Raw genomic sequence first — 19,985 nt, forward strand, 5'->3', positions numbered from 1 at the left:
AACACATTGGTCGCGACGCCTCGCGCGACGGCGCGAGCTGGGGCCCCGTTTCTCCTATGTCGTTACGTCACGCATCACGTGGTCCTCCTTGGTCGCGACGCCTCGCGCGACGGCGCGAGCTGGGCCCCCGTTTCTCATCTGCTGTGACGTCACGCACCACGTGGTCATCCTTGGTCACGACGCCTCGCGCGACGGCGCGAGTTGGGCCCCCGTTTTTCATCTGCTGTGACGTCACGCATCACGTGGTATGACATGGAGGTCACGAAAGGTCAATGGTAACGACACCGCCGCGCTCGAGGAGCTGGGTTTGGCTATTTTAGCATGCTTCGCATAAAATTTCGCCCACTTGGCAATCTCTAACCTGCACTGACATCGCCCTGAACACGGCAATCCAGCATTTCACCTCCATCGAAATGGGACCGCCGCGGTCAAAATAAAGGGGATAAGTACACAGACATTACAGAAGTGGTATAGGAAAGTCAAAAGACTCTAACGGGACCCTCCACATCTCGGTGGACACCTGAACCAGAGGGAAGGCGCATAACTGCCCTCTTGGAACAGTGGACACCTCAACCGAGCTTTAAGCTAAGTGGCAGTAGTGACAGGTGTGCGCTGCATGCGTTGGCATTGGCAACGTTGTGCCAGAAACGCGGCGCTGAAGCCATTAGCCTTGGCGTTGACAACGTTTTACACTCCGATCATTTTAAGGAAAGGAAGTGTGCATGGCTCCCTGGTTCAGTGGACGCTTGAATCGTGCTTACGTGTACGTGGGGTGTTGAGAGAGAAGTTTGGGCTGCAGGCATTGACAAGGTTGTGCCAGAAACGCGGCGCTGAAGCCACAAGCCGTCGGCATTCAGTGTGTTCATTGGCGTTGCCAACGTTACACTCCGACCATTTTAAGGAAAAGAAGGCGAGGGCGCGGCAAGGCATGCCAGCTGTGCGTAGTGACGTCACTTGCTCCTCGCGCATGCGCAGTATGGTCGTGCAAGAGCACGCGGAACGGCGAGACTGGGCAATGTAGCTCACGCTACAAAAGCTGGGAGTTGAAAAAATTGGCTGTGGTTTAGCTCTGGTTATACCTGGAGGATCGCGAACGCTACATCTGCGCGTAGCCATATATTGTTGCGTGAACTACATTGCCCTCATTCTCGCCGTTTCGCGTGCTCTTGCACGACCATACTGCGCATGCGCGAGGAGCAAGTGACGTCACTACGCACAGCTGGCGTACCTCGCCGCGCGTGATCGCCTTCCTTTCCTTAAAATGATCGGAGTGTAAAACTTTGACAACGCCAATGGCCTATGGCTTCAGCGCCGCGTTTCTGGCACAACCTTGTCAATGCCTACAGCTCACATCTCTCTCTCACCACCCCACGTACCTATAAGCACGATTCAGGCGTCCACTGACCCAGTGAGCCATTATGCGCGCTTCCTTTCCTTAAAATGATCGGAGTGTAAAACTTTGACAACGCCAATGGCCTATGGCTTCAGCGCCGCGTTTCTGGCACAACCTTGTCAATGCCTACAGCTCATATCTCTCTCTCACCACCCCACGTACCTATAAGCACGATTCAGGCGTCCACTGACCCAGTGAGCCATTATGCGCGCTTCCTTTCCTTAAAATGATCGGAGTGTAAAACTTTGACAACGCCAATGGCCTATGGCTTCAGCGCCGCGTTTCTGGCACAACCTTGTCAATGCCTACAGCTCACATCTCTCTCTCACCACCCCACGTACCTATAAGCACGATTCAGGCGTCCACTGACCCAGTGAGCCATTATGCGCGCTTCCTTTCCTTAAAATGATCGGAGTGTAAAACTTTGACAACGCCAATGGCCTATGGCTTCAGCGCCGCGTTTCTGGCACAACCTTGTCAATGCCTACAGCTCACATCTCTCTCTCACCACCCCACGTACCTATAAGCACGATTCAGGCGTCCACTGACCCAGTGAGCCATTATGCGCGCTTCCTTTCCTTAAAATGATCGGAGTGTAAAACTTTGACAACGCCAATGGCCTATGGCTTCAGCGCCGCGTTTCTGGCACAACCTTGTCAATGCCTACAGCTCACATCTCTCTCTCACCACCCCACGTACCTATAAGCACGATTCAGGCGTCCACTGACCCAGTGAGCCATTATGCGCGCTTCCTTTCCTTAAAATGATCGGAGTGTAAAACTTTGACAACGCCAATGGCCTATGGCTTCAGCGCCGCGTTTCTGGCACAACCTTGTCAATGCCTACAGCTCATATCTCTCTCTCACCACCCCACGTACCTATAAGCACGATTCAGGCGTCCACTGACCCAGTGAGCCATTATGCGCGCTTCCTTTCCTTAAAATGATCGGAGTGTAAAACTTTGACAACGCCAATGGCCTATGGCTTCAGCGCCGCGTTTCTGGCACAACCTTGTCAATGCCTACAGCTCACATCTCTCTCTCACCACCCCACGTACCTATAAGCACGATTCAGGCGTCCACTGACCCAGTGAGCCATTATGCGCGCTTCTTTTCCTTAAAATGATCGGAGTGTAAAACTTTGACAACGCCAATGGCCTATGGCTTCAGCGCCGCGTTTCTGGCACAACCTTGTCAATGCCTACAGCTCACATCTCTCTCTCACCACCCCACGTACCTATAAGCACGATTCAGGCGTCCACTGACCCAGTGAGCCATTATGCGCGCTTCCTTTCCTTAAAATGATCGGAGTGTAAAACTTTGACAACGCCAATGGCCTATGGCTTCAGCGCCGCGTTTCTGGCACAACCTTGTCAATGCCTACAGCTCACATCTCTCTCTCACCACCCCACGTACCTATAAGCACGATTCAGGCGTCCACTGACCCAGTGAGCCATTATGCGCGCTTCCTTTCCTTAAAATGATCGGAGTGTAAAACTTTGACAACGCCAATGGCCTATGGCTTCAGCGCCGCGTTTCTGGCACAACCTTGTCAATGCCTACAGCTCACATCTCTCTCTCACCACCCCACGTACCTATAAGCACGATTCAGGCGTCCACTGACCCAGTGAGCCATTATGCGCGCTTCCTTTCCTTAAAATGATCGGAGTGTAAAACTTTGACAACGCCAATGGCCTATGGCTTCAGCGCCGCGTTTCTGGCACAACCTTGTCAATGCCTACAGCTCATATCTCTCTCTCACCACCCCACGTACCTATAAGCACGATTCAGGCGTCCACTGACCCAGTGAGCCATTATGCGCGCTTCCTTTCCTTAAAATGATCGGAGTGTAAAACTTTGACAACGCCAATGGCCTATGGCTTCAGCGCCGCGTTTCTGGCACAACCTTGTCAATGCCTACAGCTCACATCTCTCTCTCACCACCCCACGTACCTATAAGCACGATTCAGGCGTCCACTGACCCAGTGAGCCATTATGCGCGCTTCTTTTCCTTAAAATGATCGGAGTGTAAAACTTTGACAACGCCAATGGCCTATGGCTTCAGCGCCGCGTTTCTGGCACAACCTTGTCAATGCCTACAGCTCATATCTCTCTCTCACCACCCCACGTACCTATAAGCACGATTCAGGCGTCCACTGACCCAGTGAGCCATTATGCGCGCTTCCTTTCCTTAAAATGATCGGAGTGTAAAACTTTGACAACGCCAATGGCCTATGGCTTCAGCGCCGCGTTTCTGGCACAACCTTGTCAATGCCAACGCATCCAGCGCACTCCTGTCACTACTGCCACTTAGCTTAAAGCATGGTTGAGGTGTCCACCGTTCAAAGAGGGCAGTTATGCGCCTTCCCTCTGGTTCAGGTGTCCACCGAGATGTGGACACCTTGCCCTCACCTCACGCTACGTATATCCTGGCATAGAAGAGCGAGGGGGGGGGGGGTTGGACTGAGAGAAGGATGAAAACGTTTGTTTAGTGGGGTTTAACGTCCCGAAGCGACTCACGCTATGAGAGACGCCTAGTGGAGGGCTCCGGAAATTTCCACCACCTGGTGTTCTTTAACGTGCACTGACATCGCACACTACACGGGCCTCAAGAATTTCGCCTTCATCGAAATGGAAAAGTGCATGGGCCTCTGGCTCAAGCCGAGCCACCACCGCTGCCACGTGCAAATAGAAGAGAATTGAAAGATAAGAGGAGAGGGAAAGGAGAGCTAAGCCACTGACAATTTTATATACACCACAAACCACGCAGATGGCGATGCGCAATCGCTACTGCACATCAGAGAGGGATAGAGAGAGAAACTGTCCGCGAGGCGATGGAGAGCGCGCGGCGGCGGAGAACAAGCTGACGTCACGCGTCGCCATAGCAACGGAGAGGCCGATGTCACACCATCTGTGAGGCACGGCGGCGGCTCCTCGAGGAGCGGGGGGTTGAGCATGGATAAAGGCGCATCTAGTGAATGCATTGTTTTCAGAAATAAAATAAAAAGAATAAAAATAAAAATATGGAAATAAAAACTAACAAAATAAAAAGAAAAATAGGAAATAAATATGAAAATAAAAACAATAAATAAAATAAGGACCAAAACAAAAATAAAGAACAATAAAAAGTAAGAAAGATACAAAAATAAAATAAAAATAAAATAAATGAAGATAACAAATAAAAATGAAATGAAAAATAAATATGAAAAATAAAAATAAATAAAAAAACAAGCAGTGCACCAGGAAACGCTTTCACCTTAAAGGTGAAAAACGTAGCGCAAAGAGACGAGGACACAGAAAGACGAACACACGGCGCTGTGTTGTCCGTCTTTCTGTGTCCTCGTCTCTGCGCTACGTTTTTCACCTTTCAGTTATGAACCAACAAGCCCAAGCTTATACCCTTCTGCTTTCACCTTGCAGCACTTTAGAGAGCCAAAGTGTCCCCTGAATTTTTTGCTTACGCAATAAAACTGGTTCTGGAATCACTTAGGTTTTTCAACCGCAAGCATCATCACACGCGAACTGCAGGGACCGCCTTTTATTTATTTTTTTTTGCTTTTTGTAATTCCAACCAAGAATAACGCACTGAAGAGTGAAGACATATGTGTTGTATTAGAAATAACCGCCCCATCAATGAAATTCCAAAGAATTACTAATCCCGTCATGACATGATAAGGTCTCTTTTTTTTTGTTCTCATACGCGCAAATAAAAGATCGCTCAGAAGAGAGTTCATTCCCCCCTGCCCCCATTTTCCAATGATTATCCCCTAAGGCTTTCTGTCCCATAGCCTATTTAAACTATTCGGCACTATATAGTGATGCAATTGGAGTAATGTTACACAAATACAGGTCACAGAACGTGCATTAAATATTTAGGCACTCTTGACAACGATTAAAAAGGCGATGAAATGCGGTTTTCTTTCGATGGTCCTGAAATGTCTAACAACAGGAGAAAATTTATATTGTTTCCATGATTTCTCTGTCCACATGTTTTAGACACGCTATATGCCTATTTATCAACAACACGTATGACACACGGTGCCACTACTTCGAAGAATAGCCTTCGAAAGTTTTTTTTGTTTTTTTATTTCCATTTCTCATTTTTGTCCGGCAGACATACGCTGGCCTCTGTGCTGTAGTCGCGCTCCCGTTTCCCGCAGTGTGTGATGGGTGAAAAGAAAAGAATGAAAACATTGCTGTGAAGTCCGTAAAAAAAAAAAAAAAAATTTGTGACCCAAAAAAGTTCCTATGCCGAAACCCGGGATCGAACCAGGGACCTTTAGATCTTCAGTCTAACGCTCTCCCAACTGAGCTATTTCGGCAGATGCTTCGTAACTCTCTACATAACAACCCAGTTCATGAGGCGGTATTGAAATGGACACTGTCGTATTCTTATTACTTTTTTTTTTTTCGCCTGTGTGCGACAGATACACACAGTTTTCGAAGCTGACGGCTCGTGCTCCCAGTCATGGACAGTTTAAGATTTGTTGGCTTAATGGTCAAACGTAGTGCACACTTTTACTTATCGTTTCTAGGTGCTAAAAAATTTCGGTACCTTCAGTATTATATCCGACCATGCCAGTCGACGTCACACATAATTGATGACGAAGTAATGACAAATTACTAATTAACTGCTAATTAATGACGCTTAAGCTTCGCCTTTAGGAGTGGAACGCGACAGCGTGTTGTAGCGCTGCCAGGGAGTCCACATAACGCCACCACCCGTTCGGCCGATGCCTTGCCCTTTGAACGCAACGTTTTTTGAGGAAAGGAAATGGTGCAGTAATTCCATGTCATCTCGGTGGACACCCGAACCGCACCGTAAAGGAAGGAAGGAACGCCACCACCCGTTCGGCGCGATGCCTTGCCCTTTGACAGCACCGCTTTTTGAGGAAAGGAAATTCTCTATCTCGGTGGACACCCGACACCCGAAGCGCACCGTACAGGAAGGGAGGAAATGGGAGTTAAAGAAGAAAGAGAAAGAGGAGCGCTAATGAAGAAACTGAAAAATTACGAGGAACTTTAGCGGCTAAAGTGGTGAAAGGCGAAAGCCTGAGTGCCGCATTCTGCTACGCGATTGTTCACTTCACATTCTGTTGGTGCATTAATTAACTGCCAATTAATGGCGCTTAATCTTTGCCTTTAGGAATGGAACGCGACAGCGTGTTGTAGCGCTGCCAGGGAGTCCACGGAACGCCGCCACCCGTTCGGCGCGACGCGTTGCCCTTTGAGCGCAACGCTTTTTGAGGAAAGGAAATGGCGCAGTAATTCTCTGTCATCTCGGTGGACACCCGAACCGTACCGTACAGTAAGAGAGGAAGTGGAGCGAAAGAAGAAAGAGGGGCCGTAATGAAGAAAATGAAAATTGTATTCGAGTAAAGGAAATTACGCAGTAACTGTCTCACATATCTTGGTGGACAGCAGTCGAAAATTGTATTTGAGGAAAGGAAAATGCGCAGTAACTGTCTCGCATATTTCGGTGGACACCCGTCAAAATTCGCGCGCAGTGACATCACGACCATTTCGACCAATCTGAAACGCGGACAAATTTGCTAACACTTCTTGGTCACGACAGTACGAGCCATTAAAGGCTTTCGCCTTAAAACGCGGACACATCTGCTGACACCGCTGCCGACACGGCTGCTAACGACAGTATGAGGCATTAAAGGCTTTCGCCTTAATAATGCCACTTCATTCATTCACGAGCAGTTTGGCGCTGTCATTCGGGTAAACCAAACCTACGAGTTCCGTCTCATTTCACACTTCATGCTTCGATCTATTAATGGTAGTCGCAGTTGAATGAATATTGGCACAGTAAAGGAGGCTTGAGAAAACATGCTACATATTTGATACACGAATTCTTTCAATGTTTTTTGTCATTGTCTAACTCAATTTTTGTGCAGAGAATGCAAACTTAAGGCGTGCGTGAAAAATGTGCGTTATGTTTTTACTATGGCGATTTCCATCGAAGTTTCAGATACCACATGAGGTACCTTTCACAAACATCTTTCCTGTGACATTGACAGCGCTTTCTTTTTCATAAACAGGAGGCGCAATATGCTGATGTGCACTGAGCACCTCATTAATAAACGAGACTTTTAGCACTTGATCTCCATTGAAACACGGCCGGAACTTGAACCTGTGCCCTGATGGCCATGCGCAGAAGCAGCAGGGACCTTTTCGCGACCGTCGGGGCAACTGGCTTTCGGGGTGAGGGAAGAGTAGGGGGAGAGTGGAGGGAAGGGAGTAGGATCCCTATATCTAAGCACTCAGCTCCTTCCTGCTCGAACTAGTGTTGGCAGGTATCAAATATGGCGGCGCCCTTCGAATACTTCTGTGGAAAAGTCTTCAGCCGCTGGGCCACGAATGTGACAGTCAAGATTAAAACAGCAAAGAAAGGAACACACAACATGAGGCTTTCATGTCATTTTCCTATTGGATGTCACATTACATGAGCAGTTCAGCAACCGATCCTTCCAGAGCCGTTCATGCATCACTTGCATGTTTCATTCATTGGTTGTAAAAAAACGTGAAGGTTGAAAACGATTGCCGTGTTCTGTATGATGTTTAATCAATGGTGGCAGCTTTCTGCCAATCGCCTGAACGTACTGCCCCGTCTTCTTAACATAGCCTTGAGTTAGAAGTTTCAGAAACCGCGGACGTCTTAAAGAAGTTTCCATAAGACGTCTTGCCGTTGACGTCTATGAGACGTTCCAATCTAGCGCGACATGTGAAGCAATTTCGAGCTGTTTCAGGACGTTTCTAAGACGTTATGTGTTTCGTGGGTGGTGTCTCCCATCAGGCCAGACGTGGCTTCGGCTTCTGCATTCCGTGCTGAACGGCACGGACGTCCCCGTCGGCGCCGACGACCTAGTGCTGGTGGACAATGAACGCCTCCTGTCTGCGTTGGCCCATCTTGCGGTCAACATGCGGGCCGGTCTGCTCGACCAGCTGGCCCTGTGGTTCCTACAGCTGCACGCGGACCTGTGGCCCGCGCCGCCCAGCGACCAGGCGGACAGGCTGCTGGCTTGCCACGCCGGCGTCGAGCTGCGCTACGGCTTTCTGCTCAGCGCCGAGTACACGACCAACCAGGTTAGGAAGCCCAACAGAGAGCCAAGAAGCAGGCCAAATATGTTCGAAACCTGAGGCCCAGATTTAACAAGGCGAAAAATGGTGCGGGCAGCCATCATTTGATGATTTGTGATTGTAACACACACACTATTACATTTGATGTCCACGCCTTCCTCGTTTTTCGAATCATGGCCGAATGAAGTCCCCAGGAAAATATGAGGTTTCTCTTGGTAACGTCGAGCGCCAGCCACTGTCACGTGATAACCGTGAATGTCCATGTCCAGAGTGACTGTTGCGCTCGCCTCCACTGTGCTTTCCCTGTCCCTTCTGCACAGTCCGTATAGAAATCTCTGCATAACCGTGGTACCTTTGGTAGTAAGTTCTCTTGCTATCGCTGACTCAGAAAAATGGCTTCCACAGCGAAGAAGTCGCGCAGGTTTGTGGGGTTTAGGCGATACAGCGAAAAAAAAAGGCGAGTTCACCGGCTTTTATCACTATAGTAGGATACAGCTTTAAAACTAAAAAGAAAGGATAGTTAACAAATGGGTCATGGATTGCCGGGTCTTGCATTAGTCCGCTTACCAATCACGACAGCAAACGAAATCAAATTTCTATATCAAACAAGCCAGAGAGATAAAAATATTTGAGGTGATAATTACTGTGCAGCGGTCACGAATGTGGCCAGAGCGTCACTGAATACTTAAGTTGCATCAGACTATATTTACACCCTACCTAAAAAAAAACAACAGGAAGTTTTCTGTTGTCAAATTGTTGCAGAATTTTTGGCCACGAACTAATACCAACTACTACGAACTAGTACTAGCAGATGTTTCTGCATATCACTATAAAACAGAAAGGGGTAAAAAGGGAGTAAGCCCTTTTCTGTTTAGAGTGCACTGTGTGTCCCTTGCGGCGACAAAACTACACAAACATGCAACAGAAAAATACTAAAATACACAAAAATTTGCCGCTAGCACGAATGACAAAATCCTGTCGTACTTTGGGCGAGATTCTGTTGTGTTTTCTTTTACTGGTCGTAGCTTTTTTCGATACACATGGTGATGACACAATTTTCCCATTACACCACTGCGCTGTCAGCACTATAGCCTCACTGCAAGGCATTTCTGCCCGCAGTTGGACAAAGGAAGCAGGAGCCAAATCGCAGCCGTGGCGAACGGCGTGCGAGACCACATGGTGACCGTGCTCAAGGAAGACCCACAGCTGCCCCGGGAAGTCAAGTCTAAGCTTGCCGCCAAGGTCGAGAACCTCACGGTGGGCGTCCCGCTTCTGCACGAATGAACCAATGAATAAGAGAGGGAGTGGTTCAGTTAATGCTACCATTTGTGTTCATTATGAAAGACGCATAAATAAAGAGTAACGTCCGTTTAAATCCCAGCAGCAAGACTGTATACAAGTACAGAGAAAGTTAGCTGTTTACAGGAATACATGTTTTTCGTGCACACGGTCTCAATAACGAAGTCCGGTCTTATTTTTCAAAAGGTATAGAGGGGAAGTAACGGTTTGACGTTCAGTGAGTCGAGATGCATGCGTAAGCCGTGAGCCATATATTAGTTCGATCGGGATCTGCAGCTTTGGTAAGTCTCCTGAAAACTCGTTTCAGAAAGTGAGTACTGCGTATGACACAATGTTCAGGCACAGGCAAAAGCAACTGCATAGCACCTCCCGCTTTTATAACTGCAGTCAAGTCTGCCGGATTGTAGGTGGAATGTGGTGTTGACTGTCGCGAAACAGCACTTTTTTTTATTCGAGCTGTTTGCCATTAGGCATAACGAAAAAGGGAAAGAAAGTTATAAAAAGGAGTGTAAACAAGCCTCGCTTAAAAAGCGGCAAAAGTTCGCGATAAAGCGATTATCATGAGTCACAGCACTTGGGCTATGTGGGACAATCTATACACTCTACATCCCTCTAAACCCAAATAATCTTCACCATCATCATCATCAACCTGACTACGCCCACTGCAGCTGGGGCAAAAGCCTCTCTCTCCCATGTCTCTCCAAATAACCCTATCCTTTGCCAGCTGCGTTCACCTTATACCCGCAAACTTCTTAATCTCATCCGTCCAACTAATTTTCTGCCGCCTTCTCTTGGAATCCACTCCGTTACCCTTAAGGACCAGCGGTTATCTTGCCTTCGCATTACATGTCATGCCCAAGCCCATTTCTTCCTCTTGTTTTTGACTAGCAGTTTGTTCCCTCACCTACTCCGCATGCTTCCGATCTCTTAACGTTACACCTATCATTTTTCTTCCCATAGCTCGCTGCATTGTTCTTAATTTAAGCTGAACCCTCTTTGTTAGCCCCCATGTTTCTGCCCCATAGATGAGTACCAGTCAGATACAGCTGTTGTATACTTTTCTCTTTAGGGCTATTGGCAAACTGCCATTCCCGATCTGAGAGAACCTGCCAAATGCCACCCCATTCTTATAAGGAAGTAAACATTGAGTACGCTGTCCTTTAACGCACTCCCTTCTATGGGCAGGGTATGCTGCCCAAGTCCCGGAGTAGATTTCAATCACTATACGGAATGCTTAATTGGCATCGGGGGCACATTCCCACTACAAAGCATAACAACTTGGTGCAAATATCAATGAAAGAAGGCTTTTAAATGTAGCACCGGAGTCCTTGAGTTTAGCGAATAGAGGAAATTGAGACTTTGGTTAAAATCTTTGTAACTACTAGAACTTCGCATGTTTTGAAGAGGGAATTCATTTTCGTCGCCAACTGTATGTATTCTGCCCCAGGTAGCACTGAAACGTTGCGATAATTTACATTTTTGTTACGTTCAAATGTTATTTCAATGTCCGTAATGTCCTTTTTTTTTAACGTTACATATAAATGTTACAGTAACCTTCCCCAAACATTCATGAAACATTGTAACCTATGACGTTACAATGATGAATAACTACCAACTAGCCCAACAACAAGTTCTTCTAATTCATGAAACATGTAAACAACATAAATGGAACTTTCTCGAAAATGGTAAAGCAGCCCCGCACAAGCATACAGGCCTACCAGTGGTGATGGCACACAACTTACAACGCTCTGCAAGAACCAACCACAAGAGCGACACCTTCTCCACTCACCTCCAAACGATTATCATACCGCCAAGCTTATATACTCGCTACTGCGGAATATCCCATGAGTGACAGTGGGGAATTGGTAATAACTAAAGTTTTGTGACAAAATAATGGGGCTCTTCATGTAATCTATGGCGAGTACTATCTAAGAGATGTGGTTACAAGGTACAGTGGTGAGCAGCCTTGTCTAGAGCGCTCGGGCGGTGTACTTCCTTGCAAACAAATCCAGATTTTGTGGCAGCCTCTAGGGTCCAGCTGCAACGCTTGCACGGAAGTAGCGCCAGATAGCCTCGTAAACAAAGCAGTCACGAAAACTTTGCCCTGTAATGAGGGGCTGCTCTCTAATTTCGGTTTTTGTTACCAAGTGCGCACTGCTCAAGCGCTCTAGACAAGGCTGCTCACCACTGTACTGTTAGTTGAAAAACATTTTTACTCTAAGAACAGTAAGAAAATGTCTGGAAATCTGTGCTCGAAATATATTTGCAATGTTGTTTTATAGTTGCGACTCTAACATTATAATAAAGTTTAGAAGATTATATTAAAACGTTTGTTTAGAACGTGAAAGTAACGTTTCCTATGTAACTTATAACGTTATATGTTCATTTTTAATGTTAATGTAAAGTTACTATGCAACATGTAACAATACTTCAACTTACATAACATTTTTATAACACTATTCTAATGTTCGGTGCTACCTGGGGCATTTTGTGTACGAAATCTACACGGCTTCGGCAACATGCCCTGCCTCTAAAAGGGAGTATGCTAGAGGACAGCTTAAAGGGATACTGAGGCGGTTTTCGAATTAGCTAATTTTTTAGGGTTTTGAAGTAGTGTCATTGCTGATCACGTCTGTGAAATTATTTTTGCGATTTCGGCTAAAACAGTGGCGCAATCACCAATTAAAACCGCAATGTTCAAATCTCCCGCGCTCCGCGTGAGCGTAGGAGAGGAGAACAGTGGAGAAAGAAACATCGTCCGTGTCGGCCGTGACGTCACGTTGAGGAGCCGGGGATACTTCGGCGCACCCGAGCAAGCTTTCAGCGCGCGTTGTTTCTCGTGCTGCATGCGTTGTGACGTACAAAGCGTGTCAGCCGACCTTGAAAATCAGATTCAACACGATGTACTACTCTGCGTTCGTGTCCATGAACAAATACGGTCGAGACTGTGTCGTCTTCCACTGTTTTTAGCAAGATCAAAAGCTCGCAGCTCAAGCGCTCGCTGCTGTGACGAAGAATTCAAGCTGACCAAAGCAAGCCTACTCTGCTCGATGCACTTTCGTAGGAGCGGCGACATGCAGAGCTTGTCCCTAATGTGACCTCTGGAGATTTCTGTCGAAAAGGCGCGGCTGAACCATGACACAGTTCCTTCGATTTTCTCGCTCATGAGAGGCGTGTCACCATTCCGAAGAAGCGCCTCTTTTAAAAGTACAAACATGCTCACTTAGCCCCTGAAGAAACCTTATAGAGGCTTAAGCATGTGTCGCTCTCCTCAGCTTAGGTGCGGCCAGACCACCTGAGACGTGCTCAGCAAGGCTCGGTTAGTGATTTTATACTCGGTTCGACGTGTCCAAGCAAGCAAGCAAGCAAGCAAGCAAGCAAGCAAGCAAGCAGAGCAAAGCACAATAAAGCAAAGCAAGCAAGCATCGAAGCTCTTCATATGCGGCATCTCGTTTAATCGTAGCTAAGCAATTAAAATGAAAGCGTTCGACGTTGATTTCGGATGCAAATTTATGAGAGAAATGAATGCCAACCGAGTTTTTGCAAAACAACATCGCAACCTTACTCGGTTTCTTCATCAAGTTATGGCAGCAGGCGAGTTGCAGCTAGCTTGGCTTTTAAACACACATATAGTTGGCAACTACTTCACTGAACCTAAACTGCAAATCTAGGAAGGGCGAACGTTTCTGAGGCAGCGATTAATATTTTCTGGCATCTGCTGAACGCGCCACGAGTGAAGCAGCAGCCTTGTGCGCGTATTTGGCTTGGTTTTCAGCGCACAATGATTGCGTCACTATCCTGTGGTCACATGCCTCGCAGTGCTTGGCCACTGCACTTCGCTAATTTTGATGCCAACTTTGTGCTCCTTCATCGTTTCCTTGAAATACTTTCTTGCCCCAACCGGCAACGCCGGGTACTGAGAACAGGATTTTTTGTACACAGTACTTTGGGCCTTTTCTTTAGGATGACGCTCTTTCGAGCGAGCCAGGAGGCGTCCGGTGGTGGTAATTGACTTGAGTATTGTTCGCACCCCTTCCTTTCCGAGAATACGAGCCGAGGTTGTGCTGGCACCTTTTACGCATGGTCTGCATCGCGTCTTAGACGCTGGGGTATGCTTGTGCTAGGCGTAGAATTTTTTGCTTGTGTCTTTTTTGGTTTCAGGCGATACGTGGAATGAGCAAACTGTAGTATCCTTTTCTTCGGAGGTCAGTAAAAAAAAAAATAGTCGCCGTATTCGCTTTTACAACACCGAGGAAAGCTGCGATCTGCACTCAACGCAGCGCCGGATCCCCATCGGTAGCTTCTCCAGTCCTCAAAGTGACGTCACGACCTGTCTTGACCAATCACGGGCGGTGGCGTGCCCCGCGGCACAGGCTGCATATTTCGGCTAAAAAAGGCAATTCGCGCTTGTTTTTGCTTATTTGGATGCGATATTCTAGTATACAGCATGGAAAACTATAGGATGCCGCTGCCAGCCCGATTTTAAAAAAAAGTGCTGCAGTCTCCCTTTAATTATACTCCCTTTTTACTCCTATATAGGCTAATATGTGTTAAGTGTGTGCAGTCGAGTTCTCCGGACTAAATTCCACCGACTGAGATTCTTCAACGTGCACTGAGATCGCATAGCGCACGGGCATTTTGACATTTCGCCTCTATCTATAAATCCGGCCGCTGTGGCCTGAGGCACTGAGCCACCATGAAGGGCGCACTCATGTCTATGAGTGCACCCTCCGTGGTGGCTCAGTGGAGTCCGGACACCCTAGTGGATACCAAAAGTCTCTAAGGTTTGTCCACATTCCACTGCACGGTCAGCACACATGCGCACACGATTAACACCGGCAAATCAATTTGTACAGATGGAGCTTTGGCCGAGCAGCCGTCTGAACGACGCCCAGCTGACGGAGCTCTACGACGCCTTCCCTGACCGGGCACCGTCGTACATCCATTTCTGGCTGGCCGCAGCCAGGGCGCAGCGCGCACTGATGCTGGGGACGAACGCCACTTCCGACACCGGCGGGTTCGTATAGCGTTAGGTTTCACATTTGTCGCAGCTTCTGTTCAACTTGTGAGCCCGTTTGCGTCAGATTCTTTGCAACTTTTGGTCCATCAACCACCATATTCGAACAGCTAGCTTAGCAGATATCCACTATATGCTGTGACGTTGCCAACATTTGCATATATCATTTTTTCATATCGATTCTCAAAGTAACTGTCAAGAAACTCGATTGCTACCATAATTGCCACCATCTGTCACTTTGGCAAGGCTACTCACAATCCGGTGGCCAAGTTGCCACCTGCACGGTGAGCAGCTTGCGATGACGTCAATGTCACGTGACCTCTATCGACCAATCATCTAATTTCGTAACAATGAACGGCAGATTTTGCTTCTGACGTCAACTATCGCATTAATACACTATTAAGTGCAACTGGGGACTACATTCTGATAACTAGAAAACTGAGGGCATTTCTCTTCTCTCTAGCTTTGGTTACATTGCCAGCCGGAGCCATGCTTCGAGTAAATATTTCGAATTGGAGTGTATTGCATTGTGCTGGGATACACCGCACACCTGTCACCTATACGATGCAGCCCTGGTTGCCATTTGTTTTTTTCTTTTTTTTACCCCCTGCGCAGCAACGAGGATCGTCTGTGGCTCCCAAATACTGCTCGAGATCCCCCGGAAGAGTACAACTACTGGCGCAACCGCGTGGTGCTCAGTCCCGCGGCGCTGCAGGCTCCTCTCTACTATGCCCAGGCGTTGAACACCGCCATCGTCTACGCCGGCCTGGGAGCCACACTGGCCAGGCTCATGGCCAAGGCTTTCGATGAGCGGGTGAGCGGCACGCACATGCTTGTCCGAGCCAGTCGCGTAGTTCGGCGTTGTGGTGGATATATATCCATACCCCGCTACGAACCAATGATGTGTCTGTGGGACTATACACCTACAACTTAAACGGTGCTCACCAAGCTGACGAACATAGTCAGTAGAACCGGGTATTTCAGCAAACACTGACAAAAATTGCTAAAAATGTGGAGAACAAATTTAGCAAATCTTTTCAATAGCAAACTGCCACTCGCGGCAGACGTCAGAATTACTATACAATCAATCAACTTTAAGTAGCTAATGGCCGAAAATTCACTCCAGTCGGATAGAATTTAAAAAAAAACAGTAGTTCGTAACCGTGGGCAATGGTCCGCGGCATCCTGATTAATGGTCCGCGGCATATTTGACGATGTCCGCTGACCAATGAAAACAGCAAGCGGAATAAGATTCTGAATATTTGACGATGTTAAACAAGCCACAGGCATAAAAAATTCTTGAGCTTATAGTTTTGTATGGTGGTTACTCCTTGTTTAGGTAACAAGAAGTCTTTTAACAAAAGACTACTTTTGTTGTAGCGGAATCTGTGCGAAGGTCCTCAATGTGGGCAGAGCTTCACTGCAGACTTAAGTTGTTTTCAACTGTAGTTAACTTTTTAATTCACTGTCTAGAGACAGCTAATATATGTTGTCAGTGCCAGTGAGATTTAGAAGCCATATACAAGATGATGGCATGTCAGTTTTTCAAACAAAGGAAACTCATTCTCTAAAGACCTGCAAGGCCAGGAAATTGCTGTACACAAAACCAGGACTGAGTGCATGAGGCACGCAGGAAGCTCAGTGCAACCGCGACGTTACACCTACCATTTTTCTTTCTATAGCTTGCTACGTTGTCCTTAACTTAAGCTGAACCCTCTTTGTTAGCTTCCATGTTTCTGCCCCATAGGTGAGCACCGGTAAGATACACCTGTTGTATACTTTTCTCTTCAGGGATATTGGCAAATTGCCGCTCATGATCTGAGAGAACCTGCCAATCTATGTGCTCCACCCCATTCTTATCCTAGTTATTTCCCTCTCATGATTCAGATCAGCGACCACTACCTGCCCAAAGTAGACGTACTCCCTTACCACTTACAGCACTTCGCTACTGTTGAACATTACTTTGGTTTTCTGCATGTTAACTTTTAGACCTACCGTTCTGCTCTGCTGGTCTAAATCATTGATCATGCTTTACATTTCATCTCCCGAGTTTCTCAGCAAGACAATGCCATCAGTGAATTGCAGATTATATAGGTATTCTCCATTAACTCTTAATTCCAACTGTTCATCTTGCAAAATTTTAGCGCGAAAAACACGGACAGAAAGAGTAGACGACACGAGCGCTAACCGACACGAGCGCTCGTGTCGTCTACTCTTTCTGTCCGTGTTTTTCGCGCTAAAATTTTGCAATATGTATGTTAACCAACTCACCCAATATGCAGTACTGTCCAACCGTTCATGCAGTTCATCCAGTTAGGTGAGCAGAAATGAAAATCATTCACATTTTTACACACCATAAATCGCAGCTGATACAGGTGCATTACAAAGATTAAATCTGCTCACGTTGGTACGACAAGGTTACTAGCCACATATGTATCTCCTGTCAGCACACTTCTAACAACTGTAAGAAAGAGAGTTGGGGTTCGATGCCCCAGCGGCTAGCGCCCACGAAGGAGAGAAAGAAGAAGGAAGGCGAAGCTGACGAAGTTCGGATTTGCGCTTCCGAACGCTGGCCTGTTGAGCATCACCGCTCGAACAAAGACTGTGGCTTTCCACACTAATTGTGCGAGTGGCCTCATTACACTTGGCGGAGGTGCTGGGTAGGCTGGGCCAGGGTGTCGTGGTAGAGCCTGGTAGCCTGGGCATCGTGGCGTAGCTCCAGGGGAAGAGCAGGCAGTGTAATGAGGCGACTCGCACAATTAGTGTGTACAGCCACAGTCTTTGTTCGAGTGGTGCTGCTCAACAGGCCAGCGTTCGGAAGTGCAAACCCGAACTTTGTCAGCTTCGCCTTCCTTCTTCTTTCTCCCCTTCGTTGGCGCTAGCCGCTGGCATCAAACCCCAACTATCTTCCTTACATAAAAAATAGATCTCGCAAAGTTTCGGTTTCGGCATTTGGCAGGCATATAGTGATGAAATAATGTGAAGGTCGCTTTGAAGAGCCAGGTGGTCATCTGGCGTGATGATGGGGCGGTACAAAAAATTCAAAGATCAATGCGATTCATGTTGCAGAGTATGCATTAGCTTCTACCGGACAAAGCAGCCGCTGCCTGGTTTACACCATGCGAGCGGGTGGCGCGATCCAGCCTATCAGTCTCCTGCCAACCAGGCTTCACACACCAATACCGCATGCCACTTTTTGTGACAGTGGGCGTTCTAATGCGAACGCATCAAAACACTTTCAATACTCAGTATCATCGCTGGAACTTCCTGTACAGGCTATATAACAGGCTTTCACTGCCTTCATAGGGTATCGAGGTTAGCAGCAATGGACAGCTGGGCTCCGGCTGGCTGTCGGCATCAGCGCGCCAGCACTTCGACCAGCGAGCAGCCGGCTGCTGGGAGCCCGCGCTGGAGGCCACCATCACGGCATATGCCGCTGAAGTGCTGAGGTCGCGCAGCGACACGGGACTGCTCCTGGACCGCGCCTATTCCCCCATGCAGCTGTTCTTCCTCAGCTTCTGCCAGCCACTGTGTGGACTGCCAGCCATCGCAACAGAGGGCCATGGGTAATAATCATAATAATAATAATAATAATAATGATACATTATGCGGAAAGGAAAGAAGCACGTATAGTCAGGCACAAGTGTCTCTGGACCATGTGCTCCATAAACTAAGCCGATAGTTTTACTGACCGCCGGCTGAAGATCAGACTTGTGGAGGTGAAATACTACTGTGGTCTCCAGCCGGCGGTTAATAGAGTGACTCCATTTACGGAGCATGTGGTCCAGGCACTTTTGTTCCTGACTGTACCCTGTACCCATCTCACACTCAACTGATACCTGAACCGCACCGTGGCAGAAGGGATGTAGTGAAAAAAAAGAGAAAAATGCCCTAAACGTCGCAGCGAGTTATCAGTGCGATGAACCCAGGCATTGCGTGTACATCATCATGCTTGGTCAGTTCTGAGCTGTCAGGGCTTATGGTTTATGGGGGTTTAACGTGCCAAAGTGAGTCAGGCTATGAAGGACGCCGTAGTGAACAGCTCCGAAAATGTCGACCACTTGGGGTTCTTTCACGCGCACGTCGGGGTATACTACCCTAGAGATAATTTCCCTTCCCTAGAAGCTTCTTGGGAAAGACTATTCGTACTACAAAGCAACGGCGATTTTTTTTAATGGTATAAACAACAGCATTGTTGCGCCAGTATCGTCGCTAGCAGGTTACAGCAAAGGCCCAGCCAGTTCCAATCCTTATCTAGCTGGTTCCACCCTGCAGCCAGTTTTTTAGCTTCCATCTATCAGCTGGGACCAGCTTATTCGAATATTCTCCCTGGAAAAAGGTTGTGGTGTCTAACTCATCATCATCATCAGCCTGACTACACCCACTGCTGGGCAAAGGCCTCTCCCATGTCGCTCCAATTAACACTGTCCTTTGCCAGATGCAGCCACCGTATCCCCGCAAACTTCTTAATCTCATCCGCCCACCTAACTTTCTGCCGTCCCCTGCTATGTTTGCTTTCTCTTGGAATCCACTCCGTTACCCTTAAGGACCAGCGGTTATCTTGCCTTTGCATTACATGCCCTGCCCAAGCCCATTTCTTCCTCTTAATTTCAACTAAGATGTCATTAACCCGCGTTTGTTCTCTCACCCACTCCGCCCTCTTCCGATCTCTTAACGTCACACCTATCATTTTCCTTTCCATAGCTCGCTGCGTTGTTCTTCACTTAAGCTGAACCCTCTTTGTTAGCCTCCACGTTTCTGCCCCATAGGTGAGTACCGGTAGGATACAGCTGTTGTATACTTTTCTCTTCAGGGATATTGGTAAGCTACCATTCATGATCTGAGAGAACCTGCCATATGCGCTCCACCCCATTCTTATTCTAGTTATTTCCCTCTCATGATCCGGATCAGCCGTCTGTACCTGCCCTAAGTAGACATATCCCCTTACTACTTCCAGCACCTCACTACCAATTGCGAACTGCTGTTCCCTTGCTAGGCTGTTGAACATTACTTTGGTTTTCTGCATGTTAAATCTTAGCCCCACTGTTCTGCTCTGTCTGTCTGATTGATCATGCTTAGCAGTTCTTGTCCTGAGTGGCTTAGCAAGGCAATGTCATCAGCGAATCGCAAATTACTCAGGTATTCTCCATTAACTCTTATCCCCAACTGTTCCCATTCCAGTCCCCTGAAT

The 19,985-nt window shown here is 47.5% G+C and overlaps 1 protein-coding gene and 1 non-coding gene across 2 annotated transcripts in view; one reads left to right on the top strand and one right to left on the bottom strand.

Annotated features, from left to right (window-relative positions):
- The window catches only part of LOC149347073 (endothelin-converting enzyme 2-like), a 78,333-nt gene that overhangs the window by 56,510 nt on the left and 1,838 nt on the right, over nucleotides 1–19,985 (top strand). The window contains exons 7-11 of the mRNA XM_089541479.1: nucleotides 8,195–8,484; nucleotides 9,598–9,735; nucleotides 14,634–14,794; nucleotides 15,410–15,608; nucleotides 18,101–18,360. Coding sequence (XP_089397605.1) covers nucleotides 8,195–8,484; nucleotides 9,598–9,735; nucleotides 14,634–14,794; nucleotides 15,410–15,608; nucleotides 18,101–18,360 — 1,048 coding nt within the window. The remainder of the gene's footprint in view (nucleotides 1–8,194; nucleotides 8,485–9,597; nucleotides 9,736–14,633; nucleotides 14,795–15,409; nucleotides 15,609–18,100; nucleotides 18,361–19,985) is intronic.
- Nucleotides 5,642–5,714, bottom strand: TRNAF-GAA (transfer RNA phenylalanine (anticodon GAA)). Its single transcript has one exon. It is a non-coding gene; the product is annotated as a tRNA-Phe (tRNA).

This window comes from Amblyomma mixtum, chromosome 4 (genome assembly GCF_055824585.1).
Source record: "Amblyomma mixtum isolate Tamu chromosome 4, ASM5582458v1, whole genome shotgun sequence".
NCBI lineage: Eukaryota > Metazoa > Arthropoda > Arachnida > Ixodida > Ixodidae > Amblyomma > Amblyomma mixtum.